Source organism: Amblyomma americanum, chromosome 3, assembly GCF_052857255.1.
Source record: "Amblyomma americanum isolate KBUSLIRL-KWMA chromosome 3, ASM5285725v1, whole genome shotgun sequence".
Lineage (NCBI taxonomy): Eukaryota > Metazoa > Arthropoda > Arachnida > Ixodida > Ixodidae > Amblyomma > Amblyomma americanum.
In genome coordinates this window covers 52,809,363-52,827,469 of record NC_135499.1, presented here as the reverse complement: position 1 = coordinate 52,827,469, position 18,107 = coordinate 52,809,363, and the positions used below count along the sequence as shown (strand labels likewise).

At 48.2% G+C, this 18,107-nt stretch overlaps 1 protein-coding gene across 1 annotated transcript in view; it reads right to left on the bottom strand.

Moving 5' to 3' along the window:
* Window positions 1-18,107, bottom strand: part of eIF2Bepsilon (eukaryotic translation initiation factor 2B subunit epsilon) — a 57,524-nt gene that overhangs the window by 13,211 nt on the left and 26,206 nt on the right. The window contains exons 8-13 of the mRNA XM_077657380.1: window positions 14,647-14,747; window positions 12,358-12,503; window positions 4,511-4,607; window positions 4,027-4,230; window positions 1,700-1,790; window positions 460-691 (exon numbers count right to left, since the gene is read on the bottom strand). Of these exons, the coding sequence (XP_077513506.1) occupies window positions 460-691; window positions 1,700-1,790; window positions 4,027-4,230; window positions 4,511-4,607; window positions 12,358-12,503; window positions 14,647-14,747 (871 nt within the window). The remainder of the gene's footprint in view (window positions 1-459; window positions 692-1,699; window positions 1,791-4,026; window positions 4,231-4,510; window positions 4,608-12,357; window positions 12,504-14,646; window positions 14,748-18,107) is intronic.

Here is an 18,107-nt window from a genome sequence, read left to right as displayed (position 1 = left end):
TGATGCAGCTGCGGGCCTTGCTCTCGTGGAGCGCTTCTTTGCCGCTGAAGGCGACGCGGAAGAAGCGTTCCGCCACATCTACAGCCTGCAGAACCTGCTTTCAGCATCGCGATTCGGCAAGAAGAAGCAGAAGAAGATGACTGACTATTTTTCTTAGAGAAAATACTCGATTTCGCTACTTACTAATAAAGTGCTGTTTTTGTGTTTTGTGCTTAATTGGAAGTTTGTTTAATTCGAAGTTTCCCGTGAACTTCGTATTAACAGGAGTCGACTGTCCAGTTAATTACAGTACATATTAACTGTTCTCCATCAAATCTCTACTACCTTAGGGATTTTCCTTGAGGCCGACAAAATGAACTGGTCTGTGTATCAGAAGCAGGCATGCTGGCACGCACGCTTAACATTTGTCAAAGGTGTGCCAATTGTGACGTGGTGTCAACAGAAAAACAGTGAGCTCACCTCGATCCCCAGGAGGCAGTCGGCCATGGATTCGGTGTCTCGAACGTAGTTGCGCAGCAGCGCACGGAACTGGGCAAGGCACTTGCGCAATTTGGTGCTGTACTCTGCGGCACTGGGCTGCGCCGCTGCCTCACCACTGCCCCCGCTGTTGGTGCCCAGCAGCAGTGGCATCTCGAGCACCACCCGAGTCACCACCGCTATCACTCCATGCATGGCAATGTTGTATGCATACCTGCAGAGCCCATGACGCTTAACACTAAATTTAGGCCTGGGATGACACATTCAAGCCAAGCCACTTCACGGCAAGGCTTCAAAGCCATTTGACCTGAAGTGAGGCCAAGTGTAGCAGCAGTTTCTAGTTTCCATTGACAATGATGCAGTCCTTGGGTCTCTTGTTGGCATACACAATCCCTGCGCCAGTGCTATGTTTGAGGACTGCTGGTAGGCTGGCAGGTTTTGCAGACCAAAGGCTGCCTAGAAACATTAACCCTTTCTTCTTGCTATTGGCATAGTCCAAATTCGCATAACAGATCGGCTGTTCCGGTTACACGGTGGGTAGCGCCAGCGGAGCTCTTTTGAGCAAGCTCAACTAGAGACCTTTTTTTTTTCTTGTTGAACACAATACACCATTAGCCAAGGACTCTTCCGACATGTATTATTTACAGTTTAGATTTTTTGGACCCCAGACAGAAGCACAATTCGGCTGGTCTTGCAGCCAATTCTGGCAAAGTTTTCAATGTTCATGCATTATGACATCAGCCCGTTGAAGTTAAGTTAGAGTTAGAAGGATCGACAACTGAGTTTAAAGTACCAAACATGCGGCTGGCTCTGTGGGGCTCTGTTCTTACCTCCGCAATGGCCTCATCTCAAAATATTTTGCGCAGATCTCTTGAGGAGGGGGCAGCACACAATGACACTATGCAGTAAAGCTTGTATAAACTGCCATATATGTACTGAGAAACCTTGCAAGCAAGGCTGCTGGCATCATTCTCTCTTACCGTTTTAGCATCTGAAGCCAGGTCTTTGCTTTTATTGCACCATGATTCACACTTTGGTTCACTTTAAACTTTGTGCTGTGCAATGCAAAAAAGATATTATTTCGACCTATTGCGAGTAAATATGGTAGCTCCACTGGCCTGTTTAATTCCTTTCTCTCATTTAATTACAAAGCTCTTTCTGTTAAGCCAAAGCTATGGTTTGCAGTATGTACAAATAAATGAATACATGTGAGTGCACTTGCCTTGAAGAGTTGATTTCGAGGATGAGATTGTCGCATTTGACGTTCTCCTCGACCCCACGCTGCAGGCTCTCCACCACCTCGTTGTAGAAAACTGCACAGGAAACCAGGAGATTTGACATTCAGCTCACAGCATGGCCTTCTTCATTAAACTTTTCACTTCAAATGGTAATCCACTTTGTGGTCACATTGCCCGCTCTACTTGCAGCACTTGAATTCGCCTCTTGAATTTCATTTTTTTTTTGTCCACTGATTTTTACTTCTATTGCTTCTGTATTTTCAGTGTTACTTTGCCTGTTACCCTGTCCGTGCTCTTGCCACACCCTTCTTTAGAAAACTGTAAGAGGTCAGGTAAGAGGAGCAGACTGCCTCTTCCAAAAACACTCCATGCATTTTAGAGCTCATACTCTATTCAATTCAATATTATATTTACTCACATAATGAACGCATTTTTCTTCCCAAAAATCTCTGAAAATTTGGCAGCGGGTTCGTCATGTGGGGATAAAATACTCAGAAAAATTCTACTTTTTGACATAAAAAGTAGGAGGAGCGTTCACTATGCAAGTGAATCCAGTATGCGAATAAATACGGTAAATAGGTTGAAATCAGGTGAACCAGAAAGCAGCAGTTAAGCACCCACACCTCTAGTACAAGCAACCAGCTTTGCACGATCTTCAGCATGCCTGCAACATCACTCTGCTGGGTGCTGGAAACACTGCAGACTAAAGGTGGATGGTGGTAGGCCTTGCTCACAGGAGGGTTGCTTCACTCTAATTTGACACCTTGGCGGCATTCCATGGTGGGTCTAGCTTCATGTGGCATATCACTGCCGTTCTCTTCTGCACAAAATGCCAACTTTAACAGGTGCAACGCTATTCAAAGCAAAGGGCAGTGGTCCCATTTTCAGAAAAGGATGGTGCCCTGCCCACTAGACGAAAGCAACGGGTATTCTGCACAGGTGGCCTTCTGCTTGTTAAGCCACACATCTAGTCCAGAATAACAACAGGCAGCAAAGCATATCATTCATTTTTGGACTAAATAGGCACGTGTTAGGGGGCAGACATAGCTTAAGAAAAATTGAGATCCATCTTCCAGCTCCACCTTTCCAGGCAGAAATTGAGCGCAGAGCAGTGAGCTAGTTACACCCCCCAAGAAGCACCACCCTCGACCTACCACGCTCACAGTCACCCTCCAGAAAAATTCTGTCGTGTCTGAAGCCTCGGTTCAGAGTAAAAGCATCAGAGTAACCATCGAGGGTAAATCCAACTGCTTTCGTTTAAATTCCTCTTCAGATGTCTGATCGTCCTATGATTTTTTTTTTTGCAGTACTTTCAAAGCAGTAATTACAAGACTGAATACAGTCACACCTCATTATAGAGAAACAGCCAGAAGTCGTAAAATAGTTTGATATAGCCGAAATTCGTAATGCAACATTTCATCAAAAATGCAAGAAAGAGTGGCGAAATTTAGTCACCGAGGAGACGGTAAGTCAGGCGACCCTCATCCCACTGGAGAGCAGTTAAAAACCATTTCTGAAGTTTCAGCGCCGTTTCGAAGGCGCTCACAGCAATTCTGGAAGCCGCGAAAAACAGAAGTCAAACGCGCTTCCCTGCACAGCACCTCCAGCACGCAGCAGCGACAGACCAGACGATAGCTAGTGTGGCTTCTCCACACTACAGTGGTGTTGCATGGAAAGGAGTACACCAGAAATGAAAGCTACAGCAGTGTTTACTACCTCCGTGACGCCGCCTTGAGTTTTATGGCCACACCAGCACTGGATGGCTGCAACTGTCCACGCTGTAGCTTTCCGTAACTTCCGTAGCTTGGTAACTAGGCGGTTGGCAAGTGTTCGTGCCTCTCGGTCCAGATGACAATGCCTGGGAAGCTACGGCGTGGAGAGTTGCAGCCTTCCAGTAGCCACCCAGGCGTTGTCATCGGGACCGAGAGGCACGAACACTTGCCAACCGCCTAGTTACCAACCCCCCACACCACTATGTCTTACCTGGTGCTGTTGGTGCACGAGAGGTAAAGGCGCAAACGCTTGCTGTACCAGCTACTGCGTAGTGCAGTGAAGCCTACCACCCGCTATCAGCGTGCGCACTGTTTGGCATTGAAGAGCTCGACGTATCGGTTTTATGTTCAACTTTGTTTGGTATAAGTAAAAATTGCATGTGTTCATCAAAAATATTACTATGGAGGAGTTCAATAGAGCCAAGAATTCTTTACATTCGTGTCTGACATATCAGTGTACGCTGGTCAGTAAGCTAGCTCTCCACTGCGCTCCCGTGTTCAATAAGCCAGGCCAGAAAGAAAAAAAAAAAGACACTAACGCTTTGTGTCATCGACAGGTGATGCTGTGCCATCAGAGGAGAGGTCGTCCTCCTCCGGTGCACTGTCCTCGTCCTCCGAGGGGGGAGGTGGCCGTCCCCAGAGGTCCTCGATCACGACTTCTTCGTCGTCCTCATCATCATCACCCTGGTCCAGGCGGCACAGGAAGCCACGTCCTTCCTTGCCCACCAGAGATGTGTCACACTCTACAGAGACGCCGTCACCATTGCCATCATAAGCACCAACTCCAGAGCCAACTCCGCAGCAGGCCAAAGGCCTCTTTTTGTAAGAAAAATTAACAATTAGTATTAATTATTCGATAAGTACTTTCATCTGGGCGATTTGGTTCATTCTGTATTAAATCGACTATACTACTTGCATCGTAAACTGTACATATGGAGACAACAGACAGCCCATCTAACCAAAGACAGCAGTGTACAAGATCATCACTGGTGCCACCTGCACCTTTAAAAAATACAGACTTGCCTTCGGCATTTCCAGGCTCATCTTCAAAGCCATCCGTGTCAGGTGCCGGCTGGAGCAGGGTGCCTTCCTTGAGGTGGATGTCGGGCCCCACCACCACCTGCAGAGCACACAGCGGAAGAAATGAGCGGAGACAATGCACAGATACTAAGGATAAGCAGGAAACAGATAAGCTGTGGACACTTGTTCAAACGCTCACGCCCCTCTTGGTGAACAGCATTCACACTGCAACTTTGTTACTTACTTATGTATTACAGTTCTTTGCTTTCTGATCAACATCAACAAATTCTGACACATAGCTGCTGTGAATAATTATAGAAAAATTTGACTTCTGGGTGAGTTGTGAGTAAATGCACAACCACACTTGCTTTCCTGTTTCCCATTTCCCCTCACTTTTTTTTTGTTTGAGCTCTGAGAAAGCCATGATCCGGGAAAACTTCCTGCATCAAGTACACCATAATCACACAACAGTCGGTGAAACCATGCATGCATCATGTAAGAGCAAAGAAAGCATCAAAGGACAGCATAAAGCGCATGCCAACCAATGCAAAGCCAACCCAGAAATTTCATTTTTAATGACACTACCAAGGACTACATTTCAAAACTTAATGGAGTTCTTTGTATAGGTAGATAACTTCGAAAATTTGTTTGATGCCGCTGTTTAGGTATCTAATCATTTCACTCTCACTACTAGTTGATGTGCCATCAAAATTTGTTCCATGGCTAGTTTTCATGCTACTGTATGTGTACCAATTGATAGCTGTCTTCTGCTTTGGTATGAAATGGTGCATAGGTTTCCATAATGGGCAGTATTATAGCTTGCTCTGCTATGTCAGTATGTGTTCCAATCCATTAGCATGAGAATTTATATGCTGATGACCTCATTTTTGTCTACCTCCACCATACACTAGCCTACTGCAGTAAGTTGGTGACATACAGAAATAAAATTTACTCGGATATCAACATCACAATTCTGCACAACTTTGAAGCTTCACTGAATACTAACAGCCTGCTACAGTGACTCCGTGATTATGGCATCCGGCTGTCGAGCTCAACGACAAGGGTTCGGATTCCAGCCACAGAGGTTGGGTTTTGATGGTGCACTTGCTCGTGCACTGTGCTATGCGAGTGCACGTTAGAGAACCTTGGCGGTCTAAATTTTTCCAGAGTCCTCAACTATGTGGCCTTTTTCTCTCTTCCTCCTTTCACTCCCTTCTTCATCCCTCCCCTCATAACCAATTGATTACTAGTATTTACGCGCATAATTTGCGCACCCTTAACTTATCACCCGGGTTTACAAAAAATATTTTTTACTCGCATATTTTACGCACCGCACTGCGCTAGACCACCACCATGCACACGGGCTCTACCCTATGGCTCTACCCAGTAGCATTCGGCTATTCCACGTGTTTGTTCGGAAGGCTTTTTGAATCTTTTGTGCACTGGGCGTTCATGGTGGTGTCAGAGGCCGTTGTTACAATCGCGGCGGCACCAACGACATCGCCACTCGGAACGGCCAGCAGCGCTTCCAGGGAGGATCGGCAGCTGATAGAAGAGCCAACACCGCTGTTTGTTTGGCTGATGCATGTGACTCGACTGCCGGTTACGCATTTCATGGTGGCTCTGACGGCTTGTGTTTGGTTGTTTGGTCGTGTCTTGCGATGGGATATCCCAACTCTATGGCAAGTTTCAAACTGCTTGTCAGTGCCTTATCACGGCGCGGAGCGGCGAAGCCGGCGAGAATAACCACGTGCGCTTAAGTTTACCCATAGACGACAATCGTTGTGTCAGAAAACTTATGCGCACGTGGCTATTCTCGCTGGCTTCGCAGCTCCATGGCGTGATAAGGCGCCGACAAGCAGTTTGGTCGACGCTCGCGCGGTACTGTTAAAGAATTGTGGGGTGTAATAATTGATTTATTGATTCGTGCTTGCTATCTCGGACGAAGTTGCGAAAGCAAACTTACGGAATCCGGAACTACCAAACAATTTGCTGGGCCGCAAGCGATGACGCTGTTTTAACGTCTTATTCAGCTTCATGCACGCACCTTCATGCCATCCCGCAAGGGGTGGGGGTGCTCAGCTTTTCATTTAGAGCGAACTTATTTTCGGGGGGCGGCCAGGGTGGGGTGCGGGTCCGGTTGCTGACGTATACGCAGCAACATACACTATACCTATATTGCGCGTTGTGACTTTTGTGGAGTTTTTTAAGTCGCACTCGCGAAATCCTTGCGTAATTTGCGCATCCTCATCTTCGGGGCCCTAATTTCTGAATAAAAAGTGCGCAAATTATGCGCGTAAATACGGTATTATATGCACTGAAACTGTTTATCAAGTGACATGCAGTGAGTATTGTTACGGCATTTACACTTGCACCTCACAATTCCTAAAAATAAGAAATAAACTCCCCCCTAAGATTATGACACGGTATTGTTAATGGTTAAATGCCCATATGTGCCGAATTGGCCATTCTCTACTTTATATTTATAAATCCCTGGGAGTCCTGATACCAATCCTGCTGATCACACCTGCCATAAAAAAATGCGAGCAACGCTTTTTTATACATATGCGATGCGAGAAAAACAACTTAACGAGCTTTGCAATGTGTATCTTTAATGCTCGACATTTCTAGCCACATTGTTGGTTAGGAAAATTTAGAAAGAAAGCTCGCCTTCGGCGCTGACGGTTTTCAAGGTTGATTAGTAATTTTAGTTGATTAATCACCTAATCATTAAGCCCTATCAGATACATAATGTCCGTTTTGCTCTATAATCCATCTGCACAGATCACAGCAACCTATCTCTCATAGTTTTTAAGGGGGGACGTGGCATTCGGGATCAACTTTCCTATTTCTTTATGGATTCTGATAAAAATTGGCAGGGTTACTGGTAATGTTTCTGTGATATCACCATAAAAATTTCAAACTGATATCTCAACAACTTTTTTATTTAAAAAATTTTCCTCCTTTTCATCTTGTACCAGGCTTGAGCGACTTACAAAATAAGATAGAAGACTTTTTCAAAGTGTGTTGCATTCCAAAATGAATGGATGAGGTCGTGACATTCTTAGATTTTTTTATTTACAATGTAAAAGTTTTTAGTTTGAATATTTTATGAGCAGACATTACAATGGGCACCTAAACAGTGAACAACTAGTCGAATCAGTAAGTCAGCAAACGGGATGCCAAAAAACCAAGAATGTCACAACCTGAAACATTTCTCAAGGAATGCAGCGAAAAAAACCGTATCAAAATCAGCGGAACAATCAGAGCAAATGACAAAAAAAAAAAACAGTTTTGAGAAAACGGCTTCCGAAGTTGCACCTTGTATTTCACTCATCAAAAGGCACCGGGGTTGTAGTCGTTTGTGTCCTTTTTAACACGGGGCTTCTTGGATGCCTTGCCTCGAGATTGAAGTGCTTTCGCTGCCTTTCTTTTCCGCAAGGCGTCTTTTTCCGCTGCTCTGCGAAGAGCATGTTGGCCAGTTTGCAGCCCAAGTGTCGAACAGTACTCTGTGTAAGCACGGCGGGTCCCTGCATTGAACTTGCAAACCGCTTTCTTGAGAGCTGTCTCTGTTGCAGTCAAAGATGTGTTTTTATCTTTTGGCAGCAGCGACAAAATTACTGAATGAAGGCTTTCAGCCGCATTCTGGTTTTTTTTCCCCAGACAACGGCTGATGAGCTGAACCGAAAGTTCTGTCTGAGAGCACTGCTGGCACTTGGCATTCTCGAGAAGCGCGTTTAGGGCCGTGACTTGCACAACAACAAACTCATCCATTTTTTCTGTAGTAGCAAGCGCCTCGCCGTCACCCGTCAGTTTCATTTTCCGCGCGGTCGCGGGCACGGCACTCAGCTTTGCTTGCACTTTTGTGGCAGCTTCCTGCGATGCTTCTGGCGACACAAAACGTGGCTCCAGGTGCGCCTGGTGCTCGTGAACGGCGTGGCGTTGTCGCGTGAAGTGCCAAGAGGACCCGCGACATGTGCGGTGCCTTCATCACTTGATGTTTCCGACACAAAACGCGGCTCCAGGTGCGCCTGGTGCTCGTGGACGGCGTGGCGTCGTAGCGTAAAGTGCCAAGAGGACCCGCGACATGCGCGGTGCCTTCATCACTTGATGTTTCCGACACAAAACGTGGCTCCAGGTGCGCCTGGTGCTCGTGGACGGCGTGGCGTCGTAGCGTAAAGTGCCAAGAGGACCCGCGACATGTGCGGTGCCTTCATCACTTGATGTTTCCGACACAAAACGTGGCTCCAGGTGCGCCTGGTGCTCGTGGACGGCGTGGCGTCGTAGCGTAAAGTGCCAAGAGGACCCGCGACATGCGCGGTGCCTTCATCACTTGATGTTTCCGACACAAAACGCGGCTCCAGGTGCGCCTGGTGCTCGTGGACGGCGTGGCGTCGTAGCGTAAAGTGCCAAGAGGACCCGCGACATGCGCGGTGCCTTCATCACTTGATGTTTCCGACACAAAACGTGGCTCCAGGTGCGCCTGGTGCTCGTGGACGGCGTGGCGTTGTCGCGTGAAGTGCCAAGAGGACCCGCGACATGTGCGGTGCCTTCATCACTTGATGTTTCCGACACAAAACGCGGCTCCAGGTGCGCCTGGTGCTCGTGGACGGCGTGGCGTCGTAGCGTAAAGTGCCAAGAGGACCCGCGACATGCGCGGTGCCTTCATCACTTGATGTTTCCGACACAAAACGTGGCTCCAGGTGCGCCTGGTGCTCGTGGACGGCGTGGCGTCGTAGCGTAAAGTGCCAAGAGGACCCGCGACATGCGCGGTGCCTTCATCACTTGATGTTTCCGACACAAAACGTGGCTCCAGGTGCGCCTGGTGCTCGTGGACGGCGTGGCGTCGTAGCGTAAAGTGCCAAGAGGACCCGCGACATGCGCGGTGCCTTCATCACTTGATGTTTCCAACACAAAACGCGGCTCCAGGTGCGCCTGAATGGTGCGCCCGGTGCTCGTGGACGGCGTGGCGTCGTCGCGTGAAGTGCCAAGAGGACCCGCGACATGCGCGGTGCCTTCATCACTTGATGTTTCCAACACAAAACGCGGCTCCAGGTGCGCCTGAATGGTGCGCCCGTAGCTCGTGGACGGCGTGGCGTCGTCGCGTGAAGTGCCAAGAGGACCCGCGAGAGCGCGGTGCCTTCATCACTTGATGTTTCCGACACAAAAAGCGGCTCCAGGTGCGCCTGAATGGTGCGCCTGGTGCTCGTGGACGGCGTGGCGTCGTCGCGTGAAGTGCCAAGAGGACCCGCGACATGCGCGGTGCCTTCATCACTTGATGTTTCCGACACAAAACGCGGCTCCTGGTGCGCCTGAATGGTGCGCCCGGTGCTCGTGGACGGCGTGGCGTCGTCCCGTAAAGTGCCAAGAGGACCCGCGACATGCGCGGTGCCTTCATCACTTGATGTTTCCGACACAAAACGCGGCTCCAGGTGCGCCTGAATGGTGCGCCTGGTGCTCGTGGACGGCGTGGCGTCGTCGCGTGAAGTGCCAAGAGGACCCGCGACAAGCGCGGTGCCTTCATCACTTGATGTTTCCGACACAAAAAGCGGCTCCAGGTGCGCCTGAATGGTGCGCCTGGTGCTCGTGGACGGCGTGGCGTCGTCGCGTGAAGTGCCAAGAGGACCCGCGACATGTGCGGTGCCTTCATCACTTGATGTTTCCGACACAAAACGCGGCTCCAGGTGCGCCTGAATGGTGCGCCCGGTGCTCGTGGACGGCGTGGCGTCGTCCCGTAAAGTGCCAAGAGGACCCGCGACATGCGCGGTGCCTTCATCACTTGATGTTTCCAACACAAAACGCGGCTCCAGGTGCGCCTGAATGGTGCGCCCGGAGCTCGTGGACGGCGTGGCATCGTCGCGTGAAGTGCCAAGAGGACCCGCGACATGCGCGGTGCCTTCATCACTTGATGTTTCCGACACAAAAAGCGGCTCCAGGTGCGCCTGAATGGTGCGCCTGGTGCTCGTGGACGGCGTGGCGTCGTCGCGTGAAGTGCCAAGAGGACCCGCGACATGCGCGGTGCCTTCATCACTTGATGTTTCCAACACAAAACGCGGCTCCTGGTGCGCCTGAATGGTGCGCCCGGAGCTCGTGGACGGCGTGGCGTCGTCGCGTGAAGTGCCAAGAGGACCCGCGACATGCGCGGTGCCTTCATCACTTGATGTTTCCGACACAAAAAGCGGCTCCAGGTGCGCCTGAATGGTGCGCCTGGTGCTCGTGGACGGCGTGGCGTCGTCGCGTGAAGTGCCAAGAGGACCCGCGACATGCGCGGTGCCTTCATCACTTGATGTTTCCGACACAAAAAGCGGCTCCAGGTGCGCCTGAATGGTGCGCCTGGTGCTCGTGGACGGCGTGGCGTCGTCGCGTGAAGTGCCAAGAGGACCCGCGACATGCGCGGTGCCTTCATCACTTGATGTTTCCGACACAAAAAGCGGCTCCAGGTGCGCCTGAATGGTGCGCCTGGTGCTCGTGGACGGCGTGGCGTTGTCGCGTGAAGTGCCAAGAGGACCCGCGACATGCGCGGTGCCTTCATCACTTGATGTTTCCGACACAAAAAGCGGCTCCAGGTGCGCCTGAATGGTGCGCCTGGTGCTCGTGGACGGCGTGGCGTCGTCGCGTGAAGTGCCAAGAGGACCCGCGACATGCGCGGTGCCTTCATCACTTGATGTTTCCAACACAAAATGCGGCTCCAGGTGCGCCTGAATGGTGCGCCCGGAGCTCGTGGACGGCGTGGCGTCGTCGCGTGAAGTGCCAAGAGGACCCGCGACATGCGCGGTGCCTTCATCACTTGATGTTTCCGACACAAAAAGCGGCTCCAGGTGCGCCTGAATGGTGCGCCTGGTGCTCGTGGACGGCGTGGCGTCGTCGCGTGAAGTGCCAAGAGAACCCGCGACACGCGCGGTGCCTTCATCGCTTGATGCTTCCGGCGATGCAGAGCGCGAAGTAGAAAGTTCAGAAGAGTCCCCCGTGCTCGCACACGATGTATCGTCCGCGTGTGAAGTGCTCGGCAGCAGCTTTGGAGCGGCGCCACCAACAGTCGTAGCCGCGCACGAAGTACTCGCCTGCGAGCCCGTAACTTCGTCAGTGCGCTGCACATCAGAAGTAATTGAAGCAGACGACTTCTTCTTCTTCACCATCGGCGATTTTCGCTTACGGGTGCCATAGGCACGCGCCGTCTTGTACTTCAGAGGTCGCCGACCCATGACCGCCAGTGAAAGCCGCTTCCGAAACTATGCTCCGCGCGTACTGACGAACATGGCGGCCGCGTAATCCGTATTCGAAACTAAGCTCTGCGCAAGAGACAGTCACGGCGAGCCGAGGTTCTCTGCTCAAATGACTAAACCCCATCATACACGATGAGCAGCGGAGCCGCAGAGTCGAGAGGCACGCGTAGCAGACGATGCACCCGCCAAGGAGACCAATTGCGCAGCGCGCTGCTGTCACGTGACGTGCGGAGCCAATCGGAAATCACCGCGCGACCGTGAAACTTTTGCTTTTTATGCGTTTGTTTCTCTGAGGAGACCGCTGAAGCAGGAAATTTGAAGTCGGAGGAACGCGCTTTCCATAGAGACCAAGATGGCCGCGCTACGTTGGGCGGTTGCCGAGAGATCGGGGCTTGAAAAGCGGCGTTTTTTCGCTACTTGGAAGAAATTTTCCGCCACCCTTGATTATCAAAACAATGATTTGGCGCACTTCTTGATGGTTTTCGACGATGAAAATTTGTAATCACAGAAAATATGACTTGTAAAAGCAGAAAATAAATATTTAAAAAAATCGCTTTTTTGACCATTTTCCGCGAGTTGAAAGCCGCGTCCCCCATGAAAATAAAAAAATGTAGCAGCGGAACCCACCCCAAATGACAGCACGCATCCAGGTGAAACGGTGACATTCTTCTTCACCAACACTCCGCTGGCCAACAAGCACCGCTGCAGGCGGCAGCCGTCCTCAACGACCACGTTGTCCCACAGGTAGGCATTGCGGAGCTCCACGTTCTGCCCTGATCACCACATACCACAACACACCGACATGTGACAGGTGCACAGCAGCCACAACAAAGGACACTGTACTTAAGAGTAACCTTAAGTTGCAGAAAAAAAAAAGGAAACTGTGCCAGGTGTGACTACGATGCACTGCATATCATACAGAAGGCATTATCTTTGTAACAAAAATTATTGCTGCACTGTACTTCTTCTACAGCTTATTTTTTTCTGCGCCTCACTTACCTCCAAATGAAATTCCATTCTACAACCATTCAATTCCATTCCATTTTTCCTGCTAGAACACGATAAAAAATAAAAGGGTGGAAATATTCACAATGCACTTTTTATGTGACTTAAATGCAACACAAGTGATGCGTAATCCTAACAGTCACTGGATCAAAGTAGTTTGTTATATATGTGCATTAATAATCTAAAAAAGAAGTACAATGACATGATTTTTTATCACACTATGGAAAACAGAAACATACAAGCCAAGCAAACACACACGCAAGGAAGCAACAAAGCAAAGTACTGAACATTAAATACATTACAGCTGACAGCAGCCATACTTTGGATTTCTCAAAGAATAGTCATCCGCAGTGCCTTCAAATCACAAAAAAGTTAGCTTCAGCTCTTCTTTCGATCATCTAGCGCAGCAATGTGCATTAGACACTACACATACCAAACACTAGAGCTCTCATGCCACTGTCCATTACTGGCTTTTCCTCTTTCTTCTTGGCTCTGTCATCAGAAGTGCACTGCCAAACAGACAAATGACTCGCCAAGCCTTGAACAAGCATCCTTGGCTGTTTATGGGTTGTATATCATGGCCCCTTGGTTCCATGTCCTCGGAACACTAATAACTGTGGCCGTTGAAATGAAAGCGCATACAGCGTGTCTAAGCACAGTCACTTAGTATTTGAAGCGCAAAGTGCTGTGGGACAAAGAACAGCCATGTCACTTTGGGCCACCGCAATCCCCATGAAAACAGAGCACTGCAGTTTAATACCTTAACTGTACCCTGTAAAGGGGCATTCCACAAAAGGCGGCTTTTATACAAATAACTTAAAAATCGCGGTAGGTTATCACTGACCAAAAAAGTCATTTACAAGATGTAAAAGCAAAGACGAAAATAACAAACTTGATGGTGTTGATGATGATGCAAAATGCCCTGTTCTCTTATTACATCCGAAGCTTCTATGCACTCACACCAGCAGTGAAGTATGCCACAGCACCAGACTATGCAACCTGCATTATTTTTCTGCCTGCTATTGGAACAGCATCAATGTTCCATATGGTCTCCACAATCAAACTGCAACATCAAGTGTGAATGTAATACATAGCAGCCAAGGAAAACGTGGGGAATGGACGCGTATCAATCACTTCCAACAGGATAACGTAAAAAGGGGCCCATTACTCAAAAAGCAAAAAATAAACCACCCAATAAACATTAATTAGTTTAATGTTGTTACAGTCAACTCTCGATTATTCAAGCTCAAAAGAGAGGGGAGCAAAAGTTTGTTGAAGTTATGCAGACTCCGCATCATGGAGAGACTCTTAATGCACTTGATCCAGATGTTTAGTTCGAATTAACCAGGTTACACCGTGCTAGCACCTTCGAGAAGATGAAATTTACTGATTACCTGTACCGATGAGTGGCTCTACTGATGAAAGATTCTGCAGGGAATTCAATGTTATGCCAGGGAAAGGCCCTGAACTGCTGCTCTGTCTCAAAGCAATTTAATGGTCCACTAAGTCGGGGCAAAAACCAATTCTTCATATGCAATTACAGTAGAACCTTAATGGTGCATTCCCTGTTCACATGATTCAACAGGACTTGTCGGGCTAGTTGGTTGATCATAATGCAAAAAAGACAAACTGCGCAACAAGAACACGGACGAAAGGGAGGCAGACACACACTAACGCGTTAGTGTGTGTCTGCCTCCCTTTCGTCCGTGTTCTTGTTGCGCAGTTCGTCTTTTTTTCTGTTCACATGATTTGGCGTTTCTCAAGCTCAGAATTGCGGGCAACAAAGATGTCCCACAGAGCTACATTCAGATTCTGGTTGCATAACACGTTTAGCGATTAGCAGCACATGAGAAAAAATCACTCAGATCTGTATGGCTCGCTAATTAACATAAGTGGCACCATCTGACTCACCTATGGTGCAGTTCTTGCCAATCACCGAGTTTGCCACGACAGTGTTGTCCCCAATTTTGGTGCCGGAGCCGACAAACGTGCTGGGCTCCAGTATGCAGCTCCTGTGAATGCAGGTTTCAAGGGCAACAGTGTTACTCTCTACATGATCCCTTGGAAATTCACAGTTTGTACCGAATGCGACTCGATCCAGTGCTTTCACTGCTTTGCACACAAGAAGGCATGTACCCACGCACACATAAAAAAAATACCAGGGGCAGGGCCTGACAAAATTGACTTTAAGTAACACCCAAGTCCTTTCTATACTAACAATGAAATGCGCAAACATAAAACACACACAGAGAATACCAGCGGCAGGTCCTCACAAAATCGACTTTCCGTAACATCCAAGTCCTTTCTACAACCTTTGTCCGTAAAGTTTCGAGACCGATTTATTTTCTTCTCTAGAAACGATTCCCCAAAACAAACGTTGGTGCGTATGTGTAGCGCCCTCTTTTTGGGCTAACCTGAGCTATTTAAGTCAATTGCTGTCGCAGCCACTAGATGGCACTACACGTAGAAAAATACGTCACTAGTCGCCTGCACATTCTACTGTGAGTGAATGTGAAGAGATGGACGTCCACCTTGAACAGCGTGTAAGCATAAAATTCTGTGTGAAGCTTTGCAAGACAGCCACACAGACGTATGACCTCCTTCATGATGCTTACGGCAACGAGACATTATCGCGGGCGCGAGTTTTCGAGTGGCACAAGAGGTTCGTTTCGGGGAGAACGTCGGTGGAAGACGACAAAAGGGATGGCCGCCCTTCAACCTCACGGAATGAAAACAACGTGGCTCGGATCAGGGAAATCGTACAGCAAGACCGCACCATTACAGTCCGCATGCTATTGGATGCTCTCGACATTAGTAAGACAATATGCCACCAAATTTTGCGTCAGAACTTGGGGAAACGAAAGCTGAATGCCACACTTGTGCCGCCCTCCCTCACACAGGACCAGAAGGACACGAGGGCATCAGTGAGCACCGATTTGCTCTCCGAGGCAGAGAAGGCTGCTGCATTCGTCGACAGCATCATTGCTGAAGACAAAACAGGATGTTTTCATTATGTTCCTCAAACAAAGAGGCACAGCACTGAATGGCGGTCCACAAGCTCTCCGGCGTCGAGAAAGGTGCGGCGACAGAAGACTAAAACAAAGACGATGCTGATAGCTTTTTTCGATGCCAGAGGTATCCTATACCACGAGCTCGTCCCACAAGGGCAGGTGGTGAATCAGGAGTTTTATAACCGCGTGCTCCAAAACATGCGTGATGGACAATGACGCCGTTGCCCTGACTTATGGGCATCTGGACAATGGAGCCTTCTCTACGATAACCCAAGGCCGCACACTGCTCTCAGTGTGACAAAATTTGTCGCCAAGCACCACATTACTGTACTTCCCCATCTGCCATACTCGCATGACCTCTCCCCATGCGATTTTTTCCTGTTTCCTCATGTGAAGAGAGCCCTAAAAGCTACCTGGATGCAGAGCGTGGAGGCCATTCAAGACGCCATGACAAAGAAGCTGACAGCCCTGGCAAAAGAAGCGTTTTTCAACCGTTTCCAAGACCTCAAGAAGTGTTGGAAGCTGTGTATAGACTGCAAAAGAGACTATTTCGAAGTTGTGCTGCACAAATGATTTCAATGTTAAACGCATTTTTTTTAATGGACTCAGTCTCCGAACTTTATGGACAAAGGTTGTACATTAACAATGAAATGTGCAAACATAAGACACACACAGGCAACGAAGCTGCTGTGGTGGTTCAGTGGTTAGGGCGCTCAGCTACTGATTCAGAGTACCCAGGTTCGAATGTCAGTGTAGGCTAAAGACCCCAGGTGGTCAAAGTTATTCCTGAGCCCTCCACTATCGCACCTGTTTCTTCCTTTCTCCTCTCAGTCCCTCCTTTATCCCTTCCCTTACTGCCCAGTTCAGGTGATATGTGAGACAGATACTGTGCCAGTTCCTTTCCCCCTAAAAATTAACCTTAAACATGGGCAACCAGGTAGACAGGACAGGCACAATGTAGGAAACCTGCTCTCCTCCCACCAACCTCTTCTTCTGTGCATGTCTTTTATGTCTGTGCCTTTTGTTGCTTAGCAGCATGAATGAACTCCCCTGCAAGATGCACTAGTACTAAGGTACAAATAAATTCACATTTTCCTTTAAATTTACACATAAATTCACTCCACCATGCAGCTCCACCGCACTTTCTTGCAATAAGAAAAAGCCTGCACATTGCCACAATTTAAGTTGGCGATTATGTTGCCATTTTAAATACTAGCACAAAACTACTTATCATACTTTACCTACAGGCTTTATACATTTTAATGCTTGATTTTGGTCAAATTTTCAAAAAAGAATTTCAACTTCCCTTTAAGGCCACCAGTAAAGCCCCATTAATATAGGCTCCCTCTCACTTTAATTTAGTTTCTTTTATTCATTGAAAAACCGATTAATGATCAACTAATTAATGAGCTACACTCCCCAAAGTGACTTTCCACGCATGGATACAACATAGACTGGGCTTCGCAGAGAATAACAATCGTGCAACATTGCTCTTAGAGCGTAATGCTGTACACCATAACTACAGCATGTGTGCACCATAGAGAGAGTCTTCTTAAGACAATCGGAAACTTTGAACACATTTACCAAACTTCATGTAAGTTGTACTTAGGTAGAACTAACACAGATGTTGGTTGTGACAATAAGCACCAGATGTCGTTCTTCCCTGCCTTTGAGCTATACTTCATGTGAGAAATATATATAAAGGATGCATAATAAGCAACATGCCATTATCACCGGTGCTTGTATGCTAATTTAATCTTTTATCTCACATTCTGCATGGCTCCTCAGGCCACTGTAGTGGGGAAATGTAACCAAAGCCTAAAAGCAACTCAACATTGACAAACCCATGCAGCGAAAAAAGCATAATTTCAGGTTAATGACACTACATGTTGCCGGAGAAAACTCCAGTCCTGACCAGTTTAAAGTTCTGTTCTGGAGACAATGGATGCACTAGTATGGGCTGCATTTTACACTTAGTGTGTAACTCTGTGGAAGCTGTTCAAGTAGCATGCCCACAAAAGCACTTCACCACGTCACTCGAACGTCCTAAAGCCTAGGTAAGATTTTGGACGAAAACATGGAGCAGTATAAAAAGACGTGCTACGCGGTGCTAATCGCTGTCACGACAGTGATGTCTTAAGTTATTTGAACCTTGAACCCGCTGATCTTAGCGTTCACTTAAGACACCTTTTTTGGCACGAATGGAACCAGAGCAAAATAGGCATGACAACCATCTATCATTCTGTCACACGTCACTCTTACTTCTAGAGGTCTTGATAAGGAATGAAATCACAGTAAGGGTTTACGTAAAAAAAAAGCACAGGATGTTGCCAGTCATGACACTTGAGCTCTGTCACAACA